Consider the following 12364-nt stretch of genomic DNA (forward strand, 5'->3'; position numbering starts at 1 on the left):
TTTTCTCAATTTTTGCAGACACTTCTAAGTATGTGTGGGCACGCGCCCTCTAGCGCATTGGGAGCGAGCAGAGCTTTTTCCAACTTTATACCCACTGCGCGCGGCAACACCCCCATAGTCCCCTTATTCTTCTGCACGTGTAGTGCGGAAGGCGGAAAAAGGAGAAGACGGGGGAGGGAGAAAGGGGGAGCGCCGACCTGGACGATGCCCAGCCGACTTTCAAATCTGCCCTTAACGCTCTGGCAGGTTGCCCACGAGACGAGACCCCAGAAGGAGAGAAATGAAATACAGACTATCGCCGTCCTGCGGTCCACGAAGAGGGCGAGGCTACATGAAAATTTGTGACTATTTAAGCAAATCATGGGCGATGGAAACCCTGAAGGTCAAAAAGTACTTTTTTACAAGAGAACGGGCGCTGTGCACGATATGTGTATACTTACCGCTTGTGTACTCGGTATGAAAAAAAAATATGTATGGCCGATATAGTGCGTATGATAGGCGGTCGAGATGTATCCCGAGCGAGCATCAGCGTATCACGGCCTTGTCCCAGTCCAAGCCAAGACGCCGACTGCAGAACAAAAGCCTCCCTCACCCACCGATTGCTGGTTGGTTTTTGCTGAAATGCTGACCAGGGGATTGGGTTGTTTTTTACCTTGCTGCTTCCATCGGTTTTTTACAGGGGTTCCCTGTAAACCGAGTGTGGATCAAGTCCACCTTCCGACTACCTTCCGGCTCAATCGCCTGAATTGGCCGTGTACGGAGGATGTCTCGGTTGTACAAGAAATATCCTGTGTGTTATTTCGCAATTATTATTCTTAATTGTTGTTGTTATTACGGAGTATTGTGTTGCCTGTTCTTTCTCGAAGAATGCTCCTTCGTTACGCAAGAAGAACAAATTCCTCACGGCCATTTTTGATGCTCCCCAACAAGGTGAATTCTTAAGCCATTGGCATCAATGTGCTGGATTACTCGAGGGTTTACTAGTTAAGTAGCTTAACTAGCCCGCTTCTTCCTCCCTCATAGCTCGAGATTCAAGAACTAAGTTGGTACGAACAGAGTTCTGTGGTGGAGATCTCCATTGCATGGTGAAATCACATTCTGGCTCGTTTTGATGGAGGGCGGGCCATGTCCAAAGAGTCGTGCCAACAAGCCTGCCAGTTGCTATTTTGTTGCTGTTGTTGTTGTTGTTGCTGCTGCTGCTGCTGCTGGATCCTCTGCTTCTCCTTACAAGCCCCGTTCGCGCAACAGGCATGCAGCACATCAACCCGGGATACAGAGTTACCGAGCCCTCCGGCGGAAACGCGCGGGCATGAAGTTAAACGGGATGTTCACTCAGTCTTCACTTAAAAATAAGAAAAAAAAACGACGAGGCGGTATGCAGAAGGGCTGCAGAAGAACGTCAACATCAACAACACAAAAAACAAAGCAAAACAAATTGATGAGCCCTGGAAGGCGTCCTAGCCGTCAACATGATGACTGATACGATGCCAACGGTGAAGAAGAATCACACGTTCTCTAAGAATGTCACTATCACTCGTGGAGCCAGGCAAGGCAGGGAAGAAACGATCATCGCCATGATTCTCCTATTTCCCCAACCTTAAAAAAAGCAACCATGCACAACCGTGAATTATGCATGTTTTATGGTTGCCTTTAAAAAGCTATGTAATCAGCCTCTGCCGCGCCCAGTTCACATGTCCTCCGCTTTGTCCTTGGAGGTACTTTTCAGAGCAGTCAGATTTACCCTTCTGATTCCCTTCCGTCCGACGTGTCAACCTCAAACTCCTCGGAGGACTACCTCTTCCTCGCTCTCTTTCTTCCCATGATAAAGGAAGTTCGGAGGTGAAAAGAAAAAACATCAGTCTCTCAAAACAGCCCGTTACCAGCGTGATGGCGCCTTAGTGTTGACAAAAGGCATTTTCCGCCGTCACCCCTAGTGATCAACGAGTGGCTTCATTTTGGCTTCGCTTTAACTTTACTCGTATGGAAAGCAAAGGAGCCCGTACGACAAACCTGCACTCTCTGATTGGCGTATATACAAAACGCCTCCAGCGCTCGAGGTTTGGTGATGGTCTTTGTAACTAAGCTAAGCTTGGTGACCCTCAGTGAAGAGCGGAGGCGATTCATTACATAGGCACAACGCCTCTCAAGCCCCCCCCCCCCCAACCAGCACACAATTTATTCATAGTACTCCCTACATCGAAGGGCGCTATCCTCTCACGCACAACGTGTACGGAGTTTCTTCCGTACAACCGCAATGCACACAACGAAATCAAGGGATCTTGGACGATCAACTGAATCTTTTACAGGGACAATAGATACTCAGTGCATCCCAGCCAAGCTCTGGTCGAACTGAAGGCAATCAACAGAAAGCGGCGAGAAAAGCTCGTGCTCAACCCAAAGTACGCCTCGAAGCGGGTTTCTTCTTCTTCTTCTTCTTTTTTTTTTTCATGTTGTTGGGTAATCCCTAAATTTAGAGATTGATTCAGAGCCATTCACCGTGAGAGTGGATTCCAGACTGCGTAACATTTTTTAACATGTTATCTTTAACCTCCAGAAGTTAAGACCCAGAGTGGTTTAAAACCCAGAGACACGGTTATACGTTTCGGAGTGCATCCACCCGGCTCATATGCATCAATCATGACTTTCCGCCTGCCCCTGTGCACTGGATGATGTCCAAACTCGCATCCCTTGGCTGTGCGTCGTGCATGCCTCTTCTTTCCTTTGCCTGGCCAGCCAACGGCCAAAGCACAGCATACGTGGTACTCTTTTGTATGGGCATGTGTTCGCAGAACCTCAGATTACCACTCGACTGGTCATATCCCAGATCATATATCGCATATTAACCGTATGACTTCATACTATGGGCCCCTCTTCCTAATAACTCTTTCTTCCGTGTCTTCTCGATGGTGAAACAAGTGCTATAACTCCGGAGATTAATGAGAAAAAAGGAGGCTTGCAAGCGATTAATTAATCGACACTTGTGCCAGGCAGCTTTTTATATTTTACGTTCTCCTTACCCGCCCCTGATTTCGCCTTCAACAGTGCCTTGAATACCACTTTATTATTCTTGCCATATGATTTTCTCTGGGTACTCCGTCCAGAGTACAGGTTCGAGGACAGGCCAACACCATACCAGATGCTCAGGCCCCTGGCTAGCCCTTTGCCTTTGCGCCCAGGCATGAACCGTGTGGGGATAGAGTTATTCTGTCGGTAGCGACTTCTCCCTTGCCAAATCAAGCCTAGCTGTGAATATTTATATTCGGAATGGTCTGCCAACTGCAGCTGCAGCAGGGGGTTGCACTCGGGACCATATCGTAATGGTGCATTCCAACTGAAAGAAACGGAGGTTGCCTAACTAACACCTAGTCGATATCATATTACACTTGGAGTTTTCATGCTTGTATCTGTATCCTTTCCGGTCACAACTTTCCCCCCTCTTTGGCCGATGAGGCGGGTTGTCACCATGCGCAGAGCACAAAGAGCCTGACCCGTGCTATGCACACTCAAAGCCTGCTAAGCAAATTGCCGGGTTCAAGGCAGTCAACCTCTGCGCACCTAACTACCTCTTCGGGATAGAAGAGCCCAGGTTTATTCCGCCCTCAAGCGTTGCCGGATTCCGCCTTTGTTTTGTTGCATACTCCAACAAAACCATGCCATGGTCTCATGGAGACGATCACCGACGGAGGTACGGACTACGGAGTATACTCCGTAAGGTTACTATTATCCCTAAGGACGAAAAAGATGAAGAAGAGTGGGACACGTTGTCCAGGAATGACCCTGTCTAATGCTCTGGAGTACGGAGTATCTCGTACGGAATATAGTCATGGTAAAAGGGGCTGGGCAGGGGGGGTTTGAGCAACAGGACAGAGATCTGTCCGCTTCGTCCATCGGCTCTAACCATCTCCAAGGGAGGACTATTTGTACTGGCCGCAGGCGGCTGCAGACTTGCAGGCAGAAAGGAGAGTGGTTGGCTTCCCAGGCTGATGGTACCGAATTATCGCCTGGGACGAACTGAATGCATGCTCGATTGCCTGAAGTGGACGGCGGTTGAGTTACACCAGTGCTTCATCACTACATAATCTTAATAACGGTCAATATATGGCGCCTATATATTCCCGCAGCTCCGGCGCCACATTGAGTCCATCGAACCCATAGAGTGCTCCATAGAATAATGAAAGATGAACAGAGAAAAACAAGGCGAGCGAAAGGAAGAAGAAGAAGCAGCAAAAGTACATTCAGGGGGCCCGAGAGCCGCTTCCGAAAGCGGACGCTTTTTAGGGCTTTGTTGCTTTGTCATCATAGATAAGATAAGATTGCACGTGATATCGGAGATAACACCAGCGGGAGAGAATAACACAGCAGGAAAAAGAGCTAGAAAGACAAAGACGGCGAGGAAGAAGCAAAGCAGAAGACCGACAGAGCAGAAGGTGTTGCCATTGGGCGTGGTACTAATAGCCTGATAACCTGGAGCGAGCAGGAAGGAGATCCATCACTTCCTTCTTTTGGGAAAGACATAAATAAAAAAAACAGGGAAAAATGGCTTCCTTTACGATCAAAGTGCCTTGCTCATCCGCCAATATCGGGCCCGGATTCGATGTTATTGGTGAGTTCCGGTCAATCTGGTTTCAATAAATCCCTTATCCTTGAGTATCATTGCTGCCAGGCATTCTACCCTGGTGAAGGTCTTATTGAAGGCCGGGATCATCCCCAGACAAGCATAAATCCGAGATGGCATGAGCTAACGATATACCATGCTAGGCTTGGCACTATCTATATTCCTTGAGCTGCGTGTCACGACGAAGGCCCCCAGCTCGCCTTCATCTTCCAGTCTTCGATTAAATTGCGGAATAACATATGAAGGAGAGAATCCCGATGAAGTCAGTCTTGACCCGGAAGTAAATTTAATTACCAGAGTAGCACTATACGTGCTCCGGTGCCACAATCACCATGCATTTCCCGTTGAGTGTCACGTACACATCAAGAACCCGATCCCATTGGGACGTGGATTGGGATCCAGCGGTGCTGCGGTGACTGCAGGTGTCGTCCTGGGCAATGAGGTTGGAAAGCTAGGCCTCGATAAGGCCAGAATGCTAGACTATTGTCTCATGATAGGTGAGGGCACCTCTGCCTTTTCTGAGCCTCTGTCCACTCGTTGATGCTAATTCAGCTTGTTTTCCGCAGAGCGCCATCCCGATAATGTTGCTGCTGCTCTTTACGGTGGCTTTGTAGGCACGTATCTAAACGAACTAAAGCCCGAAGATCTGGCGTGGAAGGAGATCCCCCTTAGCGAAGTGCTTCCTGCCCCCGCTGGTGGAGTAGATACTGGCATCAAACCACCTGAGCCGCCAGTTGGAATCGGCCACTACAAGAAATTCCCCTGGGCAAAGGAAATCAAAGCGATTGCTATTATACCCGAATTTGAACTTCCCACTGCAAAAGCAAGAGAGGTCCTCCCTCAAACATACTCGAGAGCTGACGTGGTAAGTCCTCTCTTTTTACATTTCCCGCTTCAGGAAGATCGGCACTAATATGGATGTTACATTTAGATATATAACCTCCAGCGTGCAACCCTACTTCCTTCAGCACTCGGCCAATCTCCCCTTGATCCCGACATGATCTATCTTGCGATGCAAGATAAGGTGCACCAGCCTTATCGTAAGCATTTGGTGCCTGGATTGACTGAAATCCTAAGTTCAATGAATCCAACCACCCAACCGGGACTGCTTGGCATTTGCCTTTCAGGGGCAGGCCCAACGATATTGGCCCTTGCGACAGAAAATTTTACGCAAATCGCTGAAAGAATAATAAAGACGTTCGAGGCCAACAATGTCCGATGTAATTGGAAGGTGCTAGAGCCTGCAGATGACGGTGCTACCGTAGTTTATCATAATAACTAGCTCATATAGCCATAAAGAACTATTCTTGCCATTAACCCGTCGTATTTCTTGAAATGGCAGTTGATTCATCTCCATGGTAGAAAGTAAACATATTATGTGAGTTCGAAGCGTATTGTAACTACTGTGGGTGTTTGTTGATCAGTTTTACAGGTTGTTTTCAAGATGCATTTGGAGTATACCCTAGATTGTTTTTATTTCATTACAATGCACCTAATGATAATGGTTTCCAGCGTGCTAGAACATCCCCTCCATATCCAAATCAATAAACTCTGGGTTCCCAACACCCATATCTGTAGGATTTAACATGTCGTCAAAAATGCTCGCATCCATATCTGAATGAGCCATAGTTACTTCGGTCCCAGCGGGTGGTGCAGTCACTCCTGCAGTAGCTGCATCCAGAATTGCGTCTATGGTGCCAGGAGTCGCATCGGTTCCGGTAGCGGTGAGATTTTGGTGCTGCTGGTCTTGCTGCTCCGCCTGCTGAGCTACGTCTATTTGCATCTGTCCGTTTTCTTCGACGCCCGTAAGGTCCATATTTGCCATAATATTACCAACGTCGATATTTTCAACTCCCTGGGGTATTTGTGGAATAGAAGTGATGGTATCAACGCGTCTAGCCAGCCGAACAATGAGCTCAGCTCGGTGAGGTTCATACTCTATCATCTTGGAGAGGGACTCTCTCTGAAGGTTAAGTGCATCTCTGAGATTGAGCATTTGGCGGCGGGGCAATGAATCCTTCAAAGAACCACCTACCGATTGATACGCTGCTTGTTCCAACGAGAAACACTCACGCATCGGTGCACATATCAAAGTTGCCGCGATATCAATGGCCAGGTCACCACTCCCAGTTTCACTCTGCAACTTAAGTTCTTCGAGTATTCCCGCTAGAACTCGGACAGAACCTAGATGTTTCAATCCAGCTGATAGTTGCCTATGGGTATAGCTTGGGGGAGTCATACTGATCTCAGGGTCTGTGCTCCAGAGTACCAGTGACGAGAATGTGTTTCGAATCCCTGTGACCATTCCACCAGGGGCAGAGCTGGATCTCCATCCTTCCAATTCGGAACGATTAGAAGTGCCCGTCCGCTGAAAGGACTGATACGGCTCAAGTGCTTGAAGGATGGGTTCAATATCTGTTCTCGAAGGGTGACGGGCTTTTGCAGTTCTCAGTTCATCGGCAAGCTCCCGTGCCGTAATCGATAGTACTGTACGATGGATTTCCTGAGCCTCTCCAGATATAGAGGTAGGCTTAACAAGGGTAGCTAGAAGTTTAAGGGTAGTGGTGAGGTCGGTGCCAGACTTCCAAATATGTTTGCCCATCCACGACAGGGCCATCACCAGCGAAGGTAGCAGGAAGGGCTCTAATAGATCTTCTAGGTTGTTAATCCAATGCATCTCAAGTGGCCTAATACAAGCTAGAGCGGGAGGGTTGACTTACACTCGAACCCACCCTTGAGAGTGTCAAACTCCAGCTTTCCGGCTTCACACGCGCTCAAGCTCTGGCAGAATAGTGTAGCAACCAGAAGATAGAATTCTTGCGGGCTACAAGAGGACATGGATTCATCACTAATTCCTTCAGCGATGAACAGTGCTGTAACCCACGCTCCAAGGTTTTGCTGTTGTTTCTCCGTCAAATCCTCCAGCTTTTGACTTGATGAACCTTTCTCGAGTAATCGGCACATAAATGAATCCGGATTGAAAATCCCAAGGTCTTGGTAACTCAGATCATATTTATACTTGAAAGCAAGAACCAGGAGAAGAACACTTCCAAATTCATCGTAGACAGGCTGGCTTTCCCCTGAGTGTTGTTAATAACGGTTCATTCAGTCAAATTGAGATTTAAGTATTTACCTTGATCTTCCTCCCACTTCCAGGAGTCCAACAAGGCACAAAGAGGTTGCAATATAGCTTGTGGGCTCTTGAAGAGTAGCATGATGTCCAGTGTCTGCGGTCTACGTGACAAGGAATTGCATAAACTCTTCAATGTCATGGTATCCTTTCTCAGGCACATATTATGCATTACCTAAGTTGTCCATGTTAGTGCTTTGGATAATCTTGGTTCTATGAAAAGCCCATACCTCCGCTATAGCTTCAACAATTGCCCTTGCGTTGCCATCCATCGACTCGATACCATTCAGCAATTGCTCTGCCCTTTCATGGTTATTGTTTATCTGAGCAACTAGATCGTGCTTGACCAATCTTCCACCATTTGGCAATGTTTGCATTGGGTTCTCTCCCAAGAGGCGTTCAATACTTGACTCGGGTATTAATTTATGCAAAGCACACGAGAAAAGAAACTCTTGTCTCACGTCAGACAAAACCGAATTACCATGGGTAGAGAATATTTCTGAAAATGATGGGAACGTGTTTGGGTCTACCCGCGCTAAAGCACGAGTGATACATAGTTCAACTGGTATTGGCTCTACCACCGATCCTGCTAGGTCCGACAAGAACGGAGGGAGTTTGTTGACGAGAAATGCCCGGAAGAGAAACATTGATTGCTGTGGCTCGTTGCGGTACATTCCATTTGATAAGACATCAAATGACGCTGCAATAAGCTCCTCAACAAGTGCCATGTGATTCCCCTACGATATGTAAGTATGTGGTGGAGATAATGCTAGATACCAGACTTACCCCGTAGCGATTATTTAGATAATTAATAAGAAGATTATCATCTATCAAAGGTCGCCCTACGAGCTATAGCATGTCGTTTAGTATAGTTGAGGAGAACTCGTGACCCAAATAAACAACATACCAGAGAGTTGACATATATATACAACCCAGCCCTAGAGCTTACTGGAGGAATGTCCACAACTCTAGATTCAAACTCCAAGGTAGAAACAGCAGTATCCTCTATAACATGATCTTGATTTGACTTTTCACCTTTCAGAAAAAGGCTGAATTCCTTCTGCAATTGATCAAGCCTGTTTCGTAAGGGAATGGATATCTCGGCACATATAGGGGAGTATGCTGTCAAGGCTCGGGCCAGCTTCATTCGCTGGTGTTTAAATGCTTATGCTGTCATTAGAAACTGAGGATACCACGACACAATTCGTTTTCGGGACACGAGTTGCAAGTTGAACCCGTTTAAGAACTTACTTCCTGCGTGTTGAAATGATAGTGCGTTTGCACCCACTTCCGTTCCTGCTAAGGCTCCAAAAAGAAAACCGACAGCTATGAATATAGAGACCACATCAGGAGTGGCCAACAGCTGTGTTCCACTGCCCTCACCCTTTTCTGACCCCAGATGAGCATTCCACGACACTAGGGCTAAAATCCAGTCGGCTATAGCAGAACAAGTATCCATGAACTCAAGAGGTACCTTTGGAGCATGGCCAGTGGTCACAGCTGTAATCACATTTTGTATGATGCCGTAATCAGTCAATAGAGTGGCAGGCCCTTTAGAGTCCGCAGGCTCCGTAGACCCTTTCTCATCAACCTTTTGGTCCATATCTTGGTTTTGTGCTTCATTTTGTTTCTTCCAGCGCCGAATATCGGACGTGATGCTCGAGTGAGCCAGGAGAGACGGCAAAATATTAAATAGCTCGACCTGTGTCAGCTTTTGGACGGCATCCACATAGTCTGGTATTAACGGGTCCCAATCAAAATCCGTAACTGCCCTCGACTCTAGGATAACATCAAAAAGATCCATATGTGAAATAGGGTGGCGGCGTAGCATCACTTTGGCTAGGTTGTGAAACTCATCCGCGCTGATTCTCTGGAGAAGGCATTGACGCAAAAATTTCTGCCATTCTGGTCGCGAGGCTCCAGACGGCTGTTTCAACAGTGAGACCATATTGTAGGTATTAAATTTCTTCGGGGAACAGAGGCCACTGCGAACGGAACCAGTATGTCATTCCGTTAAGCATGAAAAGAATAACGATAGGCCAAGGGTATGTATATATATATATTTGTAGTTCACCGAAGCGTTTGATAAGCTTGATAAGACCAGACTAGGTACTTATACCAGCGCCAGGCTGGGGGGTTAAAGAATATGAGGTTTCTCTTAGATGGCTGTCGACCTGACGTAGTCTCAAAGTTCCTTTCATTCCCCAAAGCTGGAGGTTGCTACAAAGATTATATAAGCGATATGTTACATAATCAGTGAATGACGTAATCCATTCATTTCTTCATTTTATCGCTCACGTCACTCATCCTGATGAATAGGGGTTATAGGCTGGCTAGTAGCAGGAAGGGGTAGAGTTTTCTTAATAATGCCATCTATGCCTCAAATGCCAACGCTTAGCCATATCATGATCGTTGTAATGGTGGATGCGCAACCTTGGAGAGAAACCTTCACGTGATGTATGGTCACATGGTTCATCGGGCTTCCTTGGGGTCTGGCTTACATAATCCACGGTATCTCGTTTATCACATGATTCCCACGTGGTTGTGCCTGCTGCGCCACAAGTCCAACGACATGCTTCGAAAGTGCGTCTCTGGCGGGAGGACGAGGGTGTCGAGGAACAGACGCCAGAGGCGAGATACAGGCCGTTTTACGACGGCTTTGTGCAGTGGCTGAACGTTGGTATTCTGGAATGTTCGGGTTATGTATTACACGCTTGCGTCACACCTTGGATTCCGTGCAGTAGCTGGACAGATCGAACTAGCACCCGTGAAATAATTTGCCACGACCACATGGGTATCTGCGCAACAAGGGCGTTTGCAATGGCGTCTTCGGGCCCAGTGACCCCATTTTAGTAGTAGGCGACGAGATCATTTGCCATAGCCCTTACTATGACACTCACCGTGGATAAATCACCGTCGGCCTCGAGGATAACGCTAGTGGGGTCGTAGTGCATATGCAAGTGAACCCGGGCGAGTATAGCTGCGAGGCGTTCCTAGCACATTTGCCTCCCTCATTTGCCATTCTACAGCACACCTATGATCTGAAGAACGTACCTCGTAGTGAACCTAACTTATATCTAGAATTTGACTCAATTGACCACTTGATTGCCCAATTGGATTGCGAATGGCAGCAGTTATGTGTTGGAAAACGAGGTGGCTTAAGTTGATCAAGGCACTTGCTATAAGTAATACCGGACCGGTCCAATGAAAATATCAATAGATGATAAATACCTAAGTAATTGTTTACCTCGAAAATAAGAAACAGCAAAAAATTACAGGTCCCTTTTTTATCTTCATCTGTCGTCTCCTTACGCCAACCCATGACAGGGAAAATAGCAATGAGACCGGAATGTGAATGTAACAAACGAGCGGAGGGTATACAAAGATTGCCGCCTGAAGGAAAATATAAGCAAAAAGAAAGAAAGAAATCTTCCCCCTTCTTCTAGTAGGGGAGGAGGAAAGCGGCTGGGGGGTAATATGAAATATGTATATGAGAATCGTTGCCGTAGGTATCATTCATTGTCGTCAATAATTATTGCTTTTCTCTTCTTCTTCGTCTGGTGTATCTCCTTTGTCAGGTCATTTAAGACCTCGTGCTTCTGCTATGTCTCGAGTATGTGTTCGACTGGCGGTCTGCCATTTCATCTGGCGACCGTGGGCCAATCATCCAATCTTCCATAGCTAGCCACTCACTCCAGCTCTTCTCTGCGGCTTCAATCTCAGAGTTTTCTGACCCCTGCAATGGCCTGAGGAATGGAATGGTCTCGAGCGGCAGAATGTCGTAGTCCTTCTTTACAGCCGCCCATCCTCCGCTCTTGGCAGCAAAGAAGAAGTTGCGGCGTTCTTGTTCATGTAAAGAGCCAATCCCTGAAGCCCAGTCGTCACCGAAAAACCCGTGTAAAACTCCCGGGTAGTCCATGCCTGTTGCAACTAGTCGACGAATATAGGGTACCATAGATACACTTGGAGCAACAGGAGCCCCTGAAGGTTGGCCACCAGGTGGAGTGGAAAGGGCAGCATCGGCCGCAGAATTAAAGATAGGGGTGGGCTGTCTCTGGAATGGGAGATGTATGTTTAGGAATGAAGAAAGGGCCTGTACAGGAACCGTGTGTTGGGCGTGGTCGAGGAAATAGCGTTGGCAACTCTGGTAGCGTGGGTACCATTCAAAGATATCGAACGGGGTGTCTTCAGGGCGCTGAGAGGCTTCGGACATACCTGCCCTGACCACCGAATCGTAGTGGACGCGAGGATCTGTCGACATCGTGGCTTCGGGCGCCTCTATAACCTGACTACTTTTTCTACTGCTGAACCCTTTAGCGCTCCGTTGGTCATGTCAACGTCAAATCTCAAATCCATGTTTTACCCTCCCGAGTCATGAATATGTCCCCAGAATTCTCCTCTCCTTACATGCTCGGGGTTTAAAAACGGGACAGGGAAGGGGTTAGAGCCACAGTCGCCGCGGTCCAAGCACAGAACCGCCCTAGGATTTGGGGGGGTTGGTATATACCTGTTTCCGGTCCACGCCTTCCGTAGAAAAGGCCAATTTGAAGCACGAAGTAAAAGAGCAGTTGATAGGAGTTTCCTGAACAAATTTGGATCTCTCTCGGGTATCTCCTTCC

The 12364-nt window shown here is 47.4% G+C and overlaps 4 protein-coding genes across 4 annotated transcripts; 2 read left to right on the forward strand and 2 right to left on the reverse strand.

The window, feature by feature from the left end:
- Positions 1–1111: 1111 nt before the first annotated feature.
- Positions 1112–1480, forward strand: TRV_07180 (uncharacterized protein; the record flags this gene model as incomplete). The annotated part of the gene is made up of 1 exon (XM_003018753.1): positions 1112–1480. One exon carries the CDS (start codon positions 1112–1114, stop codon positions 1478–1480), a length of 369 nt encoding a protein of 122 aa, XP_003018799.1.
- A 2698-nt stretch (positions 1481–4178) lies between these two features.
- TRV_07181 (uncharacterized protein) lies at positions 4179–5897 on the forward strand (the record flags this gene model as incomplete). Its single annotated transcript, XM_003018754.1, has 5 exons — positions 4179–4229; positions 4376–4676; positions 4759–5112; positions 5182–5480; positions 5547–5897. The coding sequence occupies 5 exons, from the start codon at positions 4179–4181 to the stop codon at positions 5895–5897; spliced, it is 1356 nt and encodes a 451-aa protein (XP_003018800.1).
- Positions 5898–6131: 234 nt separating this feature from the next.
- Positions 6132–9693, reverse strand: TRV_07182 (uncharacterized protein; the record flags this gene model as incomplete). Its single annotated transcript, XM_003018755.1, has 6 exons — positions 6132–7258; positions 7348–7695; positions 7749–7842; positions 7976–8482; positions 8653–8867; positions 8997–9693. 6 exons carry the CDS (start codon positions 9691–9693, stop codon positions 6132–6134), a joined length of 2988 nt encoding a protein of 995 aa, XP_003018801.1.
- Positions 9694–11328: 1635 nt separating this feature from the next.
- Positions 11329–11838, reverse strand: TRV_07183 (uncharacterized protein; the record flags this gene model as incomplete). Its single annotated transcript, XM_003018756.1, has 1 exon — positions 11329–11838. A coding segment is annotated over one exon (510 nt), but the record flags the coding sequence as incomplete, so codon positions are not given.
- Between the last annotated feature and the right edge of the window lie 526 nt (positions 11839–12364).

Source organism: Trichophyton verrucosum (assembly GCF_000151505.1).
Source record: "Trichophyton verrucosum HKI 0517 chromosome Unknown contig00925_1.f1.exp, whole genome shotgun sequence".
NCBI classification, from domain to species: Eukaryota; Fungi; Ascomycota; class Eurotiomycetes; order Onygenales; family Arthrodermataceae; genus Trichophyton; species Trichophyton verrucosum.